Consider the following 20,060-nt stretch of genomic DNA (forward strand, 5'->3'; position numbering starts at 1 on the left):
TTTTAATAGCTGAGTAGTACTCCATTGTGTAAATGTACCACAGTTTCTGTATCCATTCCTCTATTGAGGGACATCTGGGTTCTTTCCAGCTTCTGGCTGTTATAAATAAAGGTGTGTAGCAGGTCTCTTAATTTGTGTTTGCGTGCTGTTTCCTGTGGCCTGCTTGAGATGACTCAGTTCAGGAACACAGAGTCCAGAAAATGCTGCTTTGTCCTGCTATCATGTCCTCTCAGAAGGCATTGCCCAGGAAATATCAGAAACAAGACACCATCGCCACAAGGAGATAAAAAGGTGGGGGCAGAGAGAAAAATACCTCTCGCTCTGATTGGCATAGATGGTAATTATAGACAGTCTACCAAGGATTGCAAGGCAGAAGGATTCTTCACCATTTTGTATAGCCTGGCACCTACAACCTCTGACAGCCATGTTTTTCAGATGCCGAGTAACCAGCCCTTCAATAAGGGCTCTTCAATAAGGCGCTGCCTCCCTCCATGGACTTTACCTTTGCTTTAAAGTCTTTATTTATTGGGGCTGGAGATAGATTCAGCAGTTAAGAGCACTAATTCCTTTTCCAGAGGATTGGAACTCGATTCTCAGTGGCTAACGAGCATCTATATAACTCCAGGTCCAGGGTATCTTATACCCTCTTCAGGCCTCTGTAGGCACCAGGCATTCTCTGCGGTGCACAGACATACATGCGCAAAATACCTGTGCACATAAAATAAAGATAAATAAATATTTAAAAGGATTTACCTAAATCTTTCATGTGTGTGTGTGTGTGTGTGTGTGTGTGTGTATGTGTGTGTGTGTGTGTATGTGTGTGTGTGTGTGTATTGTGTTGGGGGGCATTACGGATAGATATGTGCATCCCATGGCACACCTGCGGCTGTCAGAAGACAACTGGTAGAAACTGATTCCCTCTTTCCACCATCTTGGTCCTGGGATCTAACTCAGGTAACCATGTTTACTGGCAAGTACCTTTACCCCCTGGTCCATCTTGTCAGGCTCCTCTTCCTTACATTTCTGAGAGATGGTTCAGAAGTCCCTGAGAAGATGTTCTTATGAACATCTTAGTGACGAATGCCCGTCTAGCATCGCAAAGGACTATATTCCTTTCAGAGAGACAATAAACTGTTCAAAGTATCTGATTTGCCCAGACAGTTGAGAGCAGGGAAATCTCATTTCAGCAGGCCGAATCAAGCCTCTTATTTAGTGTTAATTGTCCTGGCAGTGAATGATGTGAGTGTGGGGTGCTGACGATGATGCTAACCTTAATCACAAAGCTACGTGTCATATCTGCCAGCCTTCTAAGATGACAGGAGATGGAGAGACTTGGAGACTGTGTGGGTACACAGTTTCCCTTAGTCAGGGCTCCACCCAGAGTCCATGATGAACCAGTGGCTCTTTTCTGCATCAGCTGACATCGTGTGTTGGCCTGTGATGGTTTCCTCTTCTCTTTATTGCTTCTACATTTCTAACTGGAGTTCTACTGTACAGAGCAATTTTCTTCTTATTTATTCATTTTACCTTATGTGTTAGTATGGATATGGGTATTTATTTTTTTAAATTTTACTTACTATTAATGTTTGTATGTATGCACATACACATGTGTCACAGTGTGCACATGGAGGTTAGAAGCACTTCGTGGCACAGATTTTCTCTTTCGACCTCCCCTTGGGTTCTGAAGATGATCTTATGTCATCAGACTTATACCGTAAGGTAGTTCTGTCATTTTGTCAGAACTATGGATATTTGTTTTTAGCTAAAATCCAATACTGTCATTATTCATTTTGTTGCTTATATTATCCCTGCTTTGGACCCTGGTCAATCCATCAAGATGGCTGTCAAGGCCCTGCTAGTCTCCGAGTGCTTCCTTACTTTCTAATACCAGAGATATTGAAGATTCATTAGTAATTTTTAGTACTTGGTCTTGGATTTGATTCAGGTAGTATTCAAACCCATAATCTGGGCATGGAGTGTCCCTTGCTCTTGGGGTATCACAGCTTGGACGTCTGTACACAGGGCTAGGAAGTAGATGCATGAGAACACGCATCCATACTGCTGCAGTATTCTACACCCATCCATCTACATACATGTAAATGTATGCAGACATGCTTCTGGGCATCTGAGTTCATCCTCATATATCCAGTTATTTTCCAGCACAGTAGGACTCCTTCCAGCACAGTAGGACTCCTTCTGACTTGTACCCATTCCTTATTTGTAATTCTCTCTGAATAAGTTCCACATGCTAAATGCACCTCTGGAACTCCAACATCTTTCTGTAACAGTGGAAACCCCTGTTCTCATTAATAGCCACATTGAATTTAATAATATTATTTAATTAATTAAATAATATCATATGATGTACTATATACACACAAAATGGTTGCAGGATTGCTAGCCCATACCTATAGATGAAGCATTTTGGTAAGTACAGTATAGAATAGGCATTTGGTGCTTTTGTGTTTAGATTTTCCAATATACAGCAAGGATCCTCTTTTCCCAGGCAACATAGATGAGCCCTCCCCATCCCTTTTCCGCTGTATGAATTACTTTTTGTTGTTGTTGTTGTTGTTGTAACTGAATAACAAACAAGAAGCAAAGTAAGAGAGGAAGGATTGATTTATTTTGGCTTACAATCCGAGGATATATGGTGTCGCAGGATTTTCCCTGTCCTGTTCCGTTAGTGTAGAGGAGAGCTGTGATTGGACAGGGAAAAGGCGGGTGTAGCTAAGAGTTGCAGAGAGACAGGTCATCCCAGAGGGTCTGGAGAAGAACCAAGATGGCTTCCGATGTGTACCTGCCGCATTTACCAGCCACAAGTAGCTATAATTTCACAAGGTTAGAAATATTGGGATAAAGCTTTTATCATTATCAACTGGCTTGGAAATTAGTGTGTTGGCATCTTGCAGATTGTGTTATTATTGATAAATAAATCTGATTGGTTAATTAAGCTTAAAGAATCACGATCCTACCAGGGTACTGGGTGTTGTGAGATGCAACCGTTCCAGAGGTGTGTGGAGCGCTGCATGGACATGAGAGGAACTCGGTCTTCCCCCTCTACACCCGCCCCCCCCCCCCAGATGGCTGGGAGGGAGCCCTGTGGCCCAGAGAATTGGCAGGCTGGCAGGAGCACAGAAGCGTGGTCGGCCACGCAGAGAGTTGGCGGGTTCTTTTTAAAATGTTTTCCACAACAACATGGTGGCAGGAATGTAAGGCATGGTGACCATACTGCATCTGCACAGAGACAGGAAGTGGTGTCAGGCTCTCCGATGTCAGGGTCCATCCTCAGCGATCCATTTCCTCCAGCTGAGCTGTACCTTCTAGCACCTAAGCCTATGGTGGACCGGAATGCTCCCTTTCCGGTCTGATTGTGTTATCGATGTGTAACAGGTTCGTTTATTTCTGAGACTGAGTCAAACAATGAGAGAAGCCTGTCCTGTGAAGGAACTCTTACTCCGGGATATTAAAGGGGCTGAATCTCAGTGTTCACACATAGGGGCAGGGATGGCCTCTGGTCTGGCTTGAGAACAAAGGGAAGAGGTTTTTCTCAGGACAGAGCAGTCTACGAGCTCTTAGTGAGAACTTAGTGGAGGGCTGGTGAGATGGCTCCAGTTAAGAGCACTGGCTGCTCTTGCAAAAGGCTTGGTTCTTAGCACCCACATGACAGTTTATGGTGTGGCCAGTAACTCTGACTCCAGGGAATCCAATACCCTCTTCAGTCCTCCATGGGCATTTCATATATGAGGTAGATTTGCTTACATGCAGACAAAACTCTCACACACATAAAATAAAATAAAATAAAATAATTTTTTTTACAAGTTTTGTTTTTGTCTTTAAAAGAAAGAAAACATATTGCCTCTTTCAGTAGTAAGAGGGAGCTGGCACGTGCTGATGAGAGAATGTCAGATGGTCTTAAGGTCCTAGTTGGACACTCCATGGACAGTTGCTAAAGAAAATAACCATTTCAAAGACGACGCTTCCCTGCACTGCCCCAGCAGGCTGTTCTTCAACAATGGCTTCTGACCTGAGGAATTCGTTTTCATTATTTTGTCCTTGCTTTTTTTTTTTTCCCCTCATATTTATAAGACCATGTAAGACTTTAGATTTCTTCATTCAGTCTAAACTTGCCAGTGCTTTAGTATTTATTTCTTATGTTAATCTTCCTCTTAGCAGTGCTCAATTACCAGTATCAATAATGATACCAAGACCAATGCTGATACCAATACCAATACCAATACCTATACCTATACCTATACCTATACCTATACCTATACCAATACCAATACCAATACCAATACCAATACCAATACCAATACCAATATCAAAAGCAATGCCAGTCTTCCCTTCAGAGCATCACACTCTCTTGGTTCTCTTTTATTTCCCTATTTCTCTTTATTTCTCCTCTAGTTTTTTCTCCTCCATTACCTAACTCCAAGGGTTGGTCTGGAACCCGCTTTTCCCCTTCCTGCTCCTTCTTTAGTATATTCATTACTTTTGTTGCTGTGACCAGCACCCAACAAGAAGTGACCTAAGGAGAGCAGGCTCTGTTCTGGCTCATGGTTTGGCCGATGCAATCCATCAAGGCAGGGAAGGCATTCCAGGGGGAGGGAAAGGCAGCTGATCACTGTGTCTACAGCCGGGAAGGAAGCAGAGAGGAGAAGGGAGTGCTGGCTCATCAGGCTTTCTCTCCCCCCATTTTTATTCATGCATGAGCCTCAAGTCTATGGGAGGGTACTACCCACATTTAATTTAGCATAGACCCTTCTCTAAACCTCTCTGGAAATGCCCTCACAGACCCCCACACCCACAAGTGTGCCTCTTAGGTGCTTTCAACTCTAGTCAAGCTGGCAATGAAAATTAGCTATCACACATGGCAAGTTCATTTAGTTTCATGGCTTTAATTATCACCCATACAATAATTATCCTCAAGTCTGTGTCTCTAGCCCTGACTTCTAAGCTCCCTGTGATCTGTGTGGATGACCCAGGAGGCCTTCTGTGCATCTCAGATGGTGTAAGTGCAGTAACAGCTGGTGGTTGGCTTGGATGAACTTGACTCATGGTTGTTTCTTCAGGTAGAAGTACTTCACTGAAGAGCTTCACAAACACAATGTCTAGGACTGTCCATTTAAAAAGGCATCGATTTATGAGTGTCACCTTCCACTCTAGAAATTGAAGTATTCTCACAAGTATTGCTTATTTCATTTTTTTTCATACATGGTTTTCCTATGTAGCCCTGACTGTCCCATAACTTGCTATGTAGACCAGGCTGGCCTCAAACTCCAGAGATCTGTCTGCCTCTGCCTCTAACCTAAAGGCATGTACCACCATACCTCGGTAACTGTTAATTCATTAACTTGTGCAGATATGTGTATTCCTCGTGTGGAGATGGGAGGGTAATGGAGTCAGTTCTTTCCTTCCACCACGTGGGTCCCGGGGATCAGATGCAGGTCTTCAGGCATGGTGGCAGTCACCTATTGAATCATCTCATTGGCTCTTTGCTGGGACTTCTATCAGAGAAGTATTGTTGTTGTACATACGTAGGAAAAGCATTTATTAACTTCAGATTTCAGATTAATCTAAGTTAGAAACACGCTTAAATCATATTTTGCTTTTAGAAAAGAAAACATCTCAGGCCCATAACACTACTTGTACATTTAACGATTTTGGTGAAGGATAGAATACGCATTGCAACCGTTTAGAAGAGGTACCATAGGCTTGATTGTGCATTATGCAACTCTGAACCCAATTTCTTCTTGGATCTCTTGTCTTTTCAAAATCAATGATGCTTGCCAATGCAAAATTAGTTCCTATCCCGTTTGCCTTGTGCAATACAAAGCTACAGACAGAGAGTCTAGAAAACAACCAAAATGAAGTTGTTGATGATTTTATAGAAAAACTTAGGTGAATGTAGCAATTGGTATTCTCTCATATTTCTACATTGATGTCTATTTCTCAAGCTATGAAAGGATACCTGGATCTGATTCCAAGTGTTTACATAATATTCACTGCAAACATCAGAGATTTCTGTTGTCTTAGTGATTATTTGACACCCAGGGTTAGCAAAGTCATATTTTTAATAGTAAAAATTTCAAAGCTTTTCTTTTTGCCTAAGATAATTTGCATTGTAGTACTATTTTAATGTCTCTGGAGAAAGTAAGACCTTTAAATTATTTTAGGGACATGGAAGTGAAATGCGTGATCCATATCCTAGGTTTGCACATGTAGAGTCACCCAGGTGACAAAGCAGTGCCTGTCGGGAAATGCTGTTGGTGAAGAGTTGTTGACATTCTAGGCCAGCTCAGAGCTCCCATGGGAGGCTGAGTGTTCCTCCTCTACAATCATATTGCCATTCTTATGCTCCAGGGAGAAAAGGTGATGGTGGTGGTGTTGGTGTGTGTGTGTGTGTGTGTGTGTGTGTGTGTGTGTGTCTGCCTTCTTCCACGCTGAATCCTTAGCATAAAGCCTAAAGCCAGGGCTGGCTAACAACAGTAGCTTCTCCCCCTTGTACATATGTTGGTGTGCCAATAGCTTTCTTAATATTAAGAATAAACTCTGAGTACACATGTGTTTATACCATGCACATATGTGTGGCACATATGTGGCGCAGGAACCCTGGTTTCCATGCATGTGTAAGATGTCTCCCTATTCTACATGCCTCCGTCTCCTGCCCTGCCCACCCTACTCTGGGATTGCTATCTATACTGTGTTGGATCCTCTGTATTCTTAGTGAGAATATATATTCTGCTTTCCAGATTGGTTTGGTAACCTAGACCCAATCTGGGAAAACAAAACAAGCCAGAAGCTGCTGCTGGTGAGACAGCAAGCGTGGTGTAGTAAGAAGGACCATGCAAAGGAAAGGCACAGCCCTAAGCAGCATTCGTTTTCAATGCTTGGCTAGTGGCAGTTCCCGTAACTTCTGAGAGTTCTCTTGGGTTAATTGGTTATTTTTTAACTTTATAGGGGTCATATTGTTCTCTTCAGCATAGCATTAGAGGGACCCACACAGACTTACTTATGAATGCCTTGACAGTATTCAAGTACTGTCTGCTTTCTATATAAGGCAAAGCACCCATTGAATTAATCATTTTTAGATTAAGGTAATTAGTCAGAGATTTAACATCACATATAAGGAGTTCCCAGGGTTAACGTGATCTTTCAAAAATATTCCACAGAGTGTAATAAAGAGAAAATTAGACTGTAATGTCAATGGCTTATAATCATTAGACATGTTGGGAAATAGATTTAATTGGATCAAATTTGGTTGAAGACTTAGCAATATGAGCATTTGTTTAGTATACATAACATTTAAATGTTTTCCAAGAATTAACTTCTGTGACAGATATTTTATCTTTTGGAGAGAGAGAGAGAGAGAGAGAGAGAGAGAGAGAGAGAGAGAGAGAGAGAGTGTGTGTGTGTGTGTTGATTTATGCATGTGAAGGTCACAGTTTTGGGTGTCAGTTCTCTCCTTTCACTGTGGATTCCAGGTCTTCAGGCTTATATGGAAATCACTTTTATTCTCCTAAGACATCTTGTTGGTCCTCCATACACACACACACACACACACACACACACACACACGGAGGACCAACAAGATCATAGAGTCTCTCACTGATCTGGGACTCAGCAAGTATGCTAGTGACGGGCCCTCAAGCTCTAGGGGTCCTCCCGTCTTGGTCTCTCCAGTACTAGGGCTGTAGATGTACACCACCATACTTGGCATTTGTTGTTGTTGTTCCATAAGTTCTGGAGATCCATCTCAGGTCCTCACAGAGTCATCACCCACCCCTGTTTTGGATCCTTTTTAAGTTAAACATGAATCTCCCATCCTGCTGTGCTTTGAACAGCTAAACTATTAATTTGTTTTGAATTGTTTTCTTGCTCTAGGGAAAGGAAGAATTCTGTCTAGACAACAGTCGAAGACAGGTGTATAAATCCATTTGATAGTGAACATATTTGGCAAAGCTATCTGAGTAAGAGGGGCTAAGCCGGCCTGACAGATGAACCTTAGCCCATCTTCTGGGAATTGGTGCCTATGCTGGGCACAGCGCAGGGATCCGCACAGGACCCGGGCAGAGCCGAGGTGTTTCATCAGCTCAGAGTAATTGTAGTCTCCTGGGGATGTTCTGATCACCATGCCCATTGTAATTAGCCACACCTTCTGTGACTAGGGCCTTCCTGAAGTTAGGCTGGTTGGAATTTTTTAAAATCATCAGAGCTGAACAGTAAAATATTATTCAGCCAGGGGCCTGAATCTGCCACCACTTCTGGGATCTGGAATTTCTGTAAGCTTTGATTTTTGTTCTGTGTGCAAAAAAAATTGTATTCATGAGATCATGTCATCTGTTTTTTTTTTTTTTTTTTTTTTTTTACAATAGTAGCTGAAGAGAGAGGAGGGAGTGAATTTGAGATCATTGAATGAACAGGGCATATGCTAATGTTAGAGTACGCGTGCCTGTTCATCTTCACGTCCCCCAATAAAGACCTCAATTAGATGACTACAAGTGCTAGTGGACAGCTTTGTCTTGACGCCCCTAGCAGGCAATATGGTCACTAAGAAACCTGGGAGGAGAAACAAGGAGTGTCTGTGACTATTTGGCTCCTGAGGAGGCTCGTCATGGTTAGAACAGTGTTAACCATAGGGGAAAGGGCTCACTGGGTAAAGGCACTTGCCACCAAGTTTGACGACCTGAGTTCAATCCCTGGGACCTACGTGGTAAAATGAGAGAACCATTCCCCAAAGTTGACCTCTGACATTGCACACCTACTGTGGCACGGTGCACCCCTGCCCCGGAATAAATAAATGAGATGTAATAAAAATAAAACATAGACCAGTGCTAACTTTATAAGGTCCTTTATAGTAATAAATGTGGATGCACTTAAAGGCATTTTATAGTTCAAGTTGTAAGCTTTTAGAAAATAAAAAATGGTTGCCCTATGAAGATATCATAAAAAGCAAAGGGGGTGAAGTTTGGATAGAGTTCTGAGCATGGTTTGTGCTAAAAAAAAAAAAAAAAAAAAAAAAAAAAAAAAAAAAAAAAACCCCCCAAAAAAAAAAAACCCCCCAAAAAAACAATTGCAACAATAACAACAAAAAACAAAAACAACCCCCCCCAAACCTCATCCTAATTATTGTTTAATTGAAGTGTTCTATTTCCAAAATATCACCAATGGGTTATAGATGAGTGTGTTTTCTAGGAAAATGAGAAGAAAGACACAGCCCAATAGTTATAACAGGAGGAGGGTGTATTACACTAATGGAGGATGCACAGAAGATCCCGCAGAAGAAAGGTTCAGAGTTTCTGAGGGGAAGAACTCTAGCCAGCTGATTGAACAGTCTTCGAGTGAGTAGATTAGTGAACGAGGCCAACGCATGCTGGGTGCCGCCAGAGAACATGAGCTCCAACCTCAGGTCCAAGGCTGTGACCTTTGCCCAGGACAGTGGCAGCCTCTGTAGACTCTCGCACTGGGAAGTTGCATGCTTGGGCCTGTACTGCCCGAAGAAGAATTCAGAAATGGGTGGTTGATTGAGGAAAGGCACCAAAGGCAGGAATTGTGCTCAGCTGTTCTGGAAGCAGAGTGAGAGGATTTGTGAGGTCCTACTGTGAGGAAGAGGGAGCTATGCCCCCCCCCCCCCGTCATAGAGTTTTTGTGGTGACTGTTCAGCAGTACGTTGTCTTTCAGCTGCTTTGAAAAAAGTTCAAGTTATCCTTGAATACCGAGTGAGACGCAATATTAAGATTTTATGTTACAGTGACTCGGTGAAGGCTTAGAAACAAATAGATTTTTCTGAATGTTCATTCTAGGGTGAAGAAGTGGACACATTCAGTGTCAGGAGAAAGATCTGGGCAACGGATAGAAACTTGGTTGGCAGTGGCGAAATTCTGTCAGGTAGTAGTGGGCTGGGTAACCTCAGCCAGGAGGCAGGATGCTCAGGTTAACAAGTGAACAGAGGAGGAGTGGAATCCCAGAGAGGGCGTGCTGACCTTTGCCTGTGGGTCCAGTGGAGGAGAAGCTAGCAAAGGAAACAGAACGGTCACAATCAAAGTGCATCGGAGACAACATGTTGCTGAATTACGGAAGACGGTTTAGCTACCTGTTCCTTTAGATTTTTTCCTTTGATACCATAGCTGCCCATGAGATTAAAAACAGTTTCTTGTCATATTCGGAAATGCGAATATTTGGTCTGTTGGAGCTTAATTTTCTGGTATCAAAGAACACAATGATACTAGAAAAATAGTTTTAAGACCTCAGCATATATTGTAGATATTCTGTCCCCTAAGAAATATTCAACTTTGGGGCTGAGCTATGACTCAGTGTTAAGGGCACGCTCCACTTCTGCAGAGGAACTGAGTTCGGATCCCAGAACTCATGGCTGGCAGCTTACAAGTGCCTGTCACGGAGCCCTGAGAGTCAATGGCCTCTGCGAACTCTCATGGGCATTTGTACTCATGCGTGCACATACTCACAGATGACCACACACATATACACACATAATGAAAAGTATAAACTCTTTAAAAACAAATAGCCAACTTTAGAGGTAAATATACGTATTATCTATGACAGTTTTTGAGAAAATGGGCATTATTTATCTCCTATACTGTTTCATTGATCAAACCATGTGGACTGACTTGCCTAACATTCAGTCAGCGTGTTTCCCCATGTGTTCTCATCTGTTCCTGTCTTTATACCTAAAGTATGTTTCTTGTTGATGATGTGCAGTGGAAGTTTCTGTCTGTTATTCATCATTCTTTGGCTTTTTTGTGCATTAAAATGTCATTTCATTTCTTGTTTCTTATAACATTAACGGAACTAATTTATTTTTTTAGAGTTATTTGTTTATTGATTGGTTGATTGTGTCTGTCTGTCTATCTGTCTGTCTGTCTGTCTGTCTGTCTCTCTCTCTCTCTCTCTCTCTCTGTGTGTGTGTGTGTGTGTTATAGTAGTCACATGGAGTCGGTTCTCTTCCTTCTCCATGTGGGCTCCAGGGCTCAGGCTTCCAGGTTTGTGCAGTCAGTGCCCTTAGCAGCAAAGCCATCTCTCTGGGCCTCCGTTTCCCCTTTCATAGGATGCTTTCTCAGGTATATTCTGCTATCTAGGTGGCTAAGCCTATGTAACAAATTTCTCATTTCAGATGTTCTGTTTTATTGCTTCTAGAATTTTCATTTGTTTGTTTTTGAAGTTTCAAATTATGTTCTAGATCTTTCCATATAACTTGAGTTTTGTTTGATATACCCATCCCTATGCCACCAAGCTGTTTAATGTATTAGTAACAGTTACAGTAAAAACCTTATTGCCCATCTCAACATCTCTGACCATCTCTGGTTTGCTCTTGGTTTTTTTTTTGTTGTTGTTGTTTGTTTTGTTTTTCCCTAACAATAGGCTCAATTTCCCACCTTGTTTGAATTTTGTAGTGTTGTGTGTGTGTGTGTGTGTGTGTGTGTGTGTGTGTAGAGTTGACCTTATATAACATTCTGTTATGTGTAGGAATTGAAAGCAGATCATACTTTTCCTCAGAAGAAAGTATCCCTGCCTCTGTTAGATGAGTGCCAGGAGAGTAATTGGTTGTCACCCAGTCCGTGACTAGCTTCAGGACAAGCTGGAGGCAGCTTGACCTGCCATCACTACACCACTGCTTCCAAACACTGCAAGAGTAAAATTAGGCCTTCTCTTAGGATTTGGAAGCTAATCCTGAGGAGATTCAGAGGTGTCTCTTGACAGTTGGCCCAACTGTTAGCAGTGTGTGCCACAGGAGAATCTATTACCCAGCCCCACCTCCAGCCTTCCCTGCCACTGGGTTCTGTCTCTGCTTTCTTGCCTTGCTCCTAGCTTCTGTTACACTTCTGTGCGCCTGAAGACGGCTCCAGGTGCGGGAAAGAGTTTGTTGGTACTGTGGACTTTATTACATCCTTGGCTTCTCTACAATGCCAGCCCATCCTCTGGCTAACTCGCTACAGAAGGTTTGTCATCCCGGGCATGCAAGTCTTAGATTTCTTCTCACTTCCAGCTTGCGCTCTCTCGATTTTAGGTCATCTCTAGAAATTAGATTTCTCTGAAACTTAAGCTACTTTGTGTGCCTTTAAAAATGCCTTCCAGTGCCCCTCGCTTTGGCAGATGCACCTGACTCCTATAGCGTTCCCTCTAAGCAGGAGTGAGCCTGTGTCTTACATCTTTCTTATGAGTCTTGAAGTGGCCACTCACAGGCTTCTCTTCTTGCTGTAAAGTCTTTCCCTTTCAGGTGTCTTTTTCAGGTCACGGACCCTGAGCATTTCTATGACAAATGGCTTATCTGTTAAGTTTAGGGACAGTTCCTAGAATGAACTATCCCCTGATAGAGGTTCTTTCCGAAGTCACTTATAAGCCCTGAGGTCGGCAGCAGAGCAGGCTCAGTCCTGTGGAGTGTTTGATCACTGTGGCACTGGCTTTAGCTGTCCTCTATCCCACTGAAAATAGTGATGTTGGGGTAAGGAATGACGATGATGGCAGCTGCTACATTTCTATTCAGGGTGGGTAACAGGGATCAAGCCCAGTACCTTATGTATCCCAGACAAGACTCTGCCATTGAGCTTCACACTTTTTTTTTTTTTTTAGAGTCTCACTGTGTAGACAGATCTGGCTGTCTTGGAACTCACTATGTAGATTAGGCTGGCCTGGACTCACAGAGACCCACCTGCTGCTACCTCCAGAATGCTGGGAGTAAAAGGCTTATGTCACCATGCCCAGTTCCTTGGATAGTTTTTAAAAATCTCTTTAGGACACTTTATATTTGGCTATGACTATTTATTATATTAATTCCTAGGTAAATTATTTATTTTTTTGTGCCTTTAAACTTGTTGATCCTTTATTTTTTAAAAACGGTGAACATTGATTAAATATTTTGCAAGAGACTTTGTTTCCTCTTTGATGATGGGTAATGTTTGCAAAGTAACAAAGTTTCTTCAAACATTTTCAAAGACGAGCCAGAATCCCAGCACTCGGGAGGCAGAGGCAGGCGGATTTCTGAGTTCGAGGCCAGACCAGTCAGCAAAGTGAGTTCCAGGACAGCCGGGGCTATACAGAGAAACCCTGTCTCGAAAAACAAAAACAAAAAACAAAACAAAACAACAAAAAAGATTTTCAAAGTCCCTAACATATACCAGAAGGAGAGTAGAGTTAAAACCTAATGTATGTTGGCCTGTATTTGGCAAATGATTAACTTTAGTACGTTTGTTTCTCTAAATAGACTGGCATTTTAGAAAGTATTGCAAACTGAACCCTTCAGCAGTGTAAGGAGTTTTTACAGGAGGTAAGCGCTCGTTGGACTGTGAGAATCCACTCTGCTTGCTCCCTTTACAGGAGGTGAGCACTCGTTGGACTGTGAGAATCCACCCTGAGTGCTCCCTTTACAGGGGTGAGCGCTCATTGGATTGTGAGAATCCACCCTGAGTGCTCCCTTGGGCCCTTAGGCTGACTTTGCTTTTCTTGGTCCAGGGTTGAAAAGGTGGCGAGTGCCAGTTAACAGCCCCTGGGAGCAGCCCAGGATGTGCTGCTGCCACTGCACAATTAGCTCACTAAGCAACTCTTTTCTTTTCTTTTCTTTTCTTTTTTTTCTTTTTTCTTTTTTTTCTTTCTTTTTTTTTTTTTGGTTTTTTCGAGACAGGGTTTCTCTGTGTAGCCCTGGCTGTCCTGGAACTCACTAAGCAACTCTTTAGGTTAACTTAGAATTATTCCAACCTCTCCACATTGATTGATTGATTAACAGATATATTACCTATTTTATCTAATCTATCATTTATCTAACATCTATCTATCATCTCGATCATCTATCATTTGTTGATCTTTCAACTATTCATCAATCATCTATTATCTATCTTTTATTTCTATTGTTTTATCTACTTTGAACTGTCTTCTATGTTTATATTATCATCTGTCTCATCTATCAGTTATCTGTCTACCTATCATCTAGCTATCTCTATTTACCACCCATCTACCTATCATTTCCCTCCCTCCTTCCCTCCCTCCCTCCTCCCCCTCCCTCTCCAGTGCTGGAGTAACAGGAGTGTGCTGTCACATGCATGTTTCTAAATGGCATTTTCAATAACATCACATCTAAATGCAAAATAAATTAAACCCAATCAACTGAGATGGGGACTTCCCAGAGCTCTGATCTGGGAGAGGTGTTGGCCATGTGCTATTGGTGTTCAATATTATGATTCTGGATAATGGGAGACAACAGTGAACAAGAGTTTTTATTAATTCCATTATCAGCGTATACACTTTTCCTTGACCTGTGACATAAACAGTATTAGCCAGAGAATGATGTGAAGGATCTACAGTCTAAGTCTGAAGGAGTGGACATCAGGGCTACAGAGTAAGCAATACCCACTCAGACCTGGTGGACCAGGGGTAGGTCATGCAGGCAAACAGGCTAAGCAGGTTTGGTATGTAACCTGCAACCGAGACTCAAAGGAACAGGCATCACTAATTGCTTGTGGGACTGAATCTTCTTGTAGGAGACCAGAGCGGAACAGCAGTCATGAGAGGCTGGTAAGGACATGGCTAGGGGGAGGGAGCAGGGAGGTCAGTAAGTGACAGCAACACACAGCTAGGGAGGAGGGGCCAGGCTGGGTCTCCTAGCACATGCTGTACTTTAGTGTGCCATGCCTCCCACAGGCTCGCACGTCCCATCCAAGGACTAGAAAGGGACAAAATTCCTAACACACTGGGAAGGAGGGTAGACGAATGAATCAGGAAGAGATGGGATAATTCTAACCAAGTCCTCATTTCTGCCCCTGAGTAAAAGAAATCAAAGAGAGTAGATGGGGACAGATAAATGATGGGGGGAAGGGAGGGAGGGAGGGAGGGAGGGAGGGAGGCAGATCAGTAGTTCAAGGCCTATCTTGTCTGTATGACAAATTTGAGGTAAACTTAGGAAACATAAGAACCCATTTCAAAACAAAAGCAAAAATATAATTTTTCAAAAAGTAAAATTGCTTTATATGACATTCTTAGATGATTTTCATTTTGTTTTTCAGATACTTTTATAGTTCTGTTAGAAAATGACAGTGCAGCTATTTAGTTAGTATGACTGGGCTGCGTATAATTAAGATTAGTCTTCAATTTAGGTGGTTAATCATGAACCCTTAGAGACTATCTGTGCCATGCTGAAAATAACCATGGAGAAAATAACCAGTACTCACACAAATGCTATGACATTTTTTCAAATTTATTCTGAATTTTATATTCAGAATAAAGTTACAAAATTATTTCATAGCCGTATATATTTATTTCTCTAAATGACTAAAGTAAAATAATTTAGACAAGAGCCTCAAAGTCATTTCTTTATATAACTTACTTATCTTTAATTCAGCAACCCAACAGGGTTTTAAACTACCAATGAGTATATGACAAGATGTATACACATGGAAAACTTGTCAGCTGACATAGTCCATGCTGACTATGTCACTGGGTAACGCTGAGAGTTCCTGAAGTACAGGGGATTGGCGATTTGCAAACTGAGTAAATACATATGACACAATAAGTGCTGGGGAAAGAGAAAGCAAAGGACATCAGAGATGGGCACCCTGCAGCTGTCAGCTGAACTGCCTGGAAGGAAGTAGAGCTGTGTTCAGGGGGTGGAGGATGCTGAGGAAGGGACTGTCAGAGGCGCAGAGCAGGAAGGTCTAGGGCTATAGGGCTTTATGGTCTTTTGCGGACTACATAAGCCCCAGCCTGTCGAAGATGGTATGATCTGTGTGTTAAGTTCCGGTTTTTATGCAGTGGTATGAGCTAAGCAAATGAAGAGATCTTCAGATCAACTTGATCTTGTCGTAAATGTCATCCAACCTGAGAGAATTGCTTACTCTTTATTTCAGAAAATTCTCAGTTGTCCTTGCTGATTGTGTAGATAAATGTACAGATTTGTGCAAATGAGTGGGAGACATTGAGACACAAGGACTGCTTCAGGGGAGGTTGGCATCTTCAGGGGAGTTACAGCACCTCTGGGGTGCAGTGCAGACAGCAGGCATGAAGGAAGCAGCTCCCCCTCACAGTAGCAGTGTGGAACAGTCCCCGCAGCAGATCACCAAGTTAAGAAAGCAAGGTGTTGAATGGTCGCAGCCCTCCATCACTTAGCTTAAAAGTTGCGTGTCTGCTGGATCTGTGCTGATGATAGCAGGGACCCTACTGAAGGCATACTGCTACCTTTGATTCCAGCCTGGTGCCTATGGAACGGGAGTGGGAGGGGCAGTTCCTTTTTACCGTGTGTTTCTCTGGGCACTTGACTTTGTTGAGGCCCAGGCGGTACATGCTAAGCACTTAACAGAAACAAAACAAAACACCAGCATCTCTCTACATATTAATTTAAGGCCAACAAACCTGTGGGAATAAAACTGGAAAAGTTGCTACCATTAAAGTTTTAAACCTCGAGTCTGAGTTAGAGTAGCTTTTAATTCAATTCCAACCGACATTTATTGTACAAGTGGCATCTGTGTTCATGGGCACTGTTTCAGCCACTGGAGAACGGCCGAATTCTTCCTTAAACACGGACCATTTCTTAGAGGAAAGGCTGCCACGCCTCACTCAGGGCTAACCTGAGTTACAGTGAGTACAGCTATAGCGAGCTGCTCACAGGCCCCTCCCTAACAATGCTGCTGCTGTGGCTCCTCCCCTCCTCCTCTTCCCCTCCTCTTCCTCATTTTTATCCTTCTCTCCTCTCTTCATTCCTCCTTCCTCTTCTTTCAACCCCCACCCCCTTCTCCCTTGTTCCCCCACAGCTCTTCTCACAATGCCTCACCTTGCAGCCCAGGCTAGATCTCACAACCTTCTTGCCTCAGCCTCCTCCCTGAGTGCTGCTGGTGTTACAGAGGACAGTTACATGCCTTCTTACATGAGCATTAGGCAAATTAGCCAAGCTCCAGATTCCTCAAGCAGTGATGTCTATGGTAATGATGCTCCATTGAGTAGTTATGACGATGAGAAGAAGTGCAGAATATGGAAGTTAGCATAGCACTTCCTGTGCAGCGGGGCACAATGGATGACAGCTGCACTTATGCAAAATTGCTGCCTTTCTTTTTCTTTTTCTTGTTCTTTTTCTTTCAGATTTTGGGTGTACTCATTAGTTTCCGTCAACTTCACATAAACTAGTCTTCTGAGAAGAGGGACCTTATTTGAGAAAATGTCTCCATCAGAGTGGGCTGTAGGCAAGCCCGTGGGCACTTTCTTGACTAATGATTGATTTGGGAGGGCCCAGCCCACTGTGGGTGATACCATCCCTGAGAAGGTGGTCCCGATGGTGTAAAAGAGCAAGCTAGCAAGCCACTAAGCAACATTTCTTCACGATATTTGCCTTAGTTTCTGCCTCCAGGTTCTGCCCTAACTTCCCCCGAGTGATGGACTGTGATGGGAACTAAAAGCCAAATAAACCCTTTGTTCTTTAGGTTTCTTTTGGTCATGGTGTTTCTAATGCCAACAGAAAGCACATTAGTAGAATGGGGGACCTCACCCCTAAACCCTAAGGACTGCCATTGGTTGCTATTGCTGCAGCCACTGCCTGAGGAGAGGCAAACCGTGGGGCAGAGTGCAGTCAGGCCTTGAAGAGGAAGCGCAGGGCTCGCTGAGCTCTGCCTGATGTGTGCCTGAGGGTCTCGGCATCTGTTTCCATAGCTGCTGGGCGAAGCCCCTCAGTTATCCTAGCTTCCTGTCTGCAAGTGCGGCGCTGTCAGGGCTAATGCCAGACACTTGTGGCTTATACTTTTCTCTTAGTTTAATTGCTTTGGTTAGTGCATCCGGACCATGGTCAAGGCCATGGAAATCTCAAATGGTTTTTGCCTTTGTGCGGAGTGAGGTACGGGGCTGAGAACTATCTAGGCAAACACAAAGTGGAGTCAGAACAAGATGGCATTGCCTTAGTGATTTCAGTGTAACAGATAGCAGCATCCAGTTTCCCGTCGGGAACTATCGATCTCTTTCCCTTTGCTTTTGAAGGTGAAACCGGTCGTCCACAGCAGGATCAACGTGTCTGCCCGCTTCAGGAAGTCGCTGCACGAGCCCTGTACCATTTTGTAAGTTGGAGGGCAGAATTAACTGGCTGTGTACTTCCTTGGGGTTGGGGTTTGAATGTGACGAGCATGACTGTTTCCGATATGTTCCTCTTTTCTTTTCCCCTCACAGCTTGATTGCAAATGGAGACCTCATAAGCCCGGCATCTCGCCTCCTCATCCCTAAAAAAGCTTTAAATCAGTGGGATCACATACTACAGATGGTCACAGAAAAAATAACTCTTCGGAGTGGGGCTGTCCACAGGTGCGTTGTTACATCTTCCCACAGGGGGACCGTTGGGGAATCCTCGAAGATGTCCCCAAAGGCTCTGAAGTCACTGGGCCCTATATTTGACGTTTGGCAAATTCCGCTAAGCTTAAAGTGCTTCCGTTTCTTTATATGAAGACTATGATATATAATGAGACTTCAAAGGAGCTGTTTGCACCAGTACTTGGCATGCTGGAACGCGTGTTACCTCTCCTTGGTATTTTAGTGTGGAGTCATAAGCAAGCACCAACCCACTTTAAGGGAGAAGGACATCTCAGCCCGAACAGCCTCTTGATTCATAGTTAACTTTCTTTTCCCTGAAGAGGCAGGACTGTTCATTCCGAGGTTCCGACTGTCTGTCTCAAGCAGACGCTAGGAAGGACAGGTGTTCTACGGCGGAGACAGGTGAGATAGGCGAGGTTAATCTAAATTAAAGCCAAGAGCATTTCAGTGAAATTAAATGAACATCTAAACTATGGTGTAGCCTATGAAATTGTCTCAAAATTTTACGTTTATTTACTTACTTATTTATGTGAGGGTGTTGGGGGGCATGTGCTACAGTGCACATGTAGAGGTGAGAGGACAACTTTTGAAAGTTGCTTAAGTCCTACCATGTGGGCCTTAGGGTGGAAACTCAAGTCGGCAGGCTTGGTGGCAAGCACCTCTCGTAACTGAGCCATCCACCTGGCCTTGAAATGATCTCTTTGTCAGTTCACGGATAAATAACATTTAGTGGTGTGAGAGAACCACATAGATGTAAGAACACATTGAGAGTACATACATAGTGCATACATGCAGGGACACACAAATACACACTCATACGCCTCAAATTCCTGTTTCCTCAGTGCCTGACTTCTCTCTACCCTTCCTGATGCGCTGCTCAGTGAACACATTCTTGCCTGTTGGATACACACCAGGATACACACCACACACACACACACACACACACACACACACACACGCACACAAAGCACAGCCATGGCTTACAGTAACTTCCCAAATGACTTTAACCCTTGCCCTTCAGTTGAATCCATGTTTATCTTATGGTTTTATCATCACTGAAAATTTAAGTATAAACTGTTTTAATTGAAAGTAGTGCTTAATGTATGATAAAAATTCAAGTAGGATGAGGGTATAAATTTAAAGTATTTCTCTGTCCTCTGTCCCTTTCCTGAGTAGCTTTTATACCATAGAAATTAGAACCAGAAATACTCTATGCATGTACAAGCATGCACATTGTCAGCTTTTCCTCTCCCTCCTCCCTCCCTTTCTTCCTTTTTTCCTACCGTCTTCCCTCCTCCTCTCCCTCCTTTCTTTCTTATGTGTACTGTGTGCATGGTGTGGTGTGTAGGTGCATGTGTGTGTGTGCGACACATGACCTGTGTGTGTGCACGGAGGTCAGAAGAGGGTGTTGTGCATCTTGCTCTACCGCTCTCTTCTTCAGTTCTTTAAGCCCAGAGCCAGGCTGGCTGCCAGCCCCAGCAATCCACTTGTCTCTCTCTACCTGTGGCGTCCTCAGAGTTAGGTGATAGGCACCCACAAAGACATGCACTCAGGAGGCAGAGCCAGGAGGGGCTGTGGGGCTTGCTGGATGTCAGTCACCTTAGCACCTGATTCAGTGAGAGACCTGTCTCAAGGGAGTAAGATGGGGAGTGTCAGAGCAGCACACCACACGGCTCCCTCTGACCTCCCATCCTGTGTGCAGACGGCAGGGCACCACATCTCATGCTCACACCTACACAGATATGCGCTCACACAGAAATGGCTTCCATCAT

The 20,060-nt window shown here is 43.4% G+C and overlaps 1 protein-coding gene across 1 annotated transcript in view; it reads left to right on the forward strand.

Moving 5' to 3' along the window:
- Positions 1-20,060, forward strand: part of Dcdc2 (doublecortin domain containing 2) — a 149,174-nt gene that overhangs the window by 21,495 nt on the left and 107,619 nt on the right. The window contains exons 3-4 of the mRNA XM_021216019.2: positions 17,965-18,041; positions 18,151-18,282. Of these exons, the coding sequence (XP_021071678.1) occupies positions 17,965-18,041; positions 18,151-18,282 (209 nt within the window). The remainder of the gene's footprint in view (positions 1-17,964; positions 18,042-18,150; positions 18,283-20,060) is intronic.

The sequence above is a fragment of the Mus pahari genome, chromosome 16, assembly GCF_900095145.1.
Source record: "Mus pahari chromosome 16, PAHARI_EIJ_v1.1, whole genome shotgun sequence".
Lineage (NCBI taxonomy): Eukaryota > Metazoa > Chordata > Mammalia > Rodentia > Muridae > Mus > Mus pahari.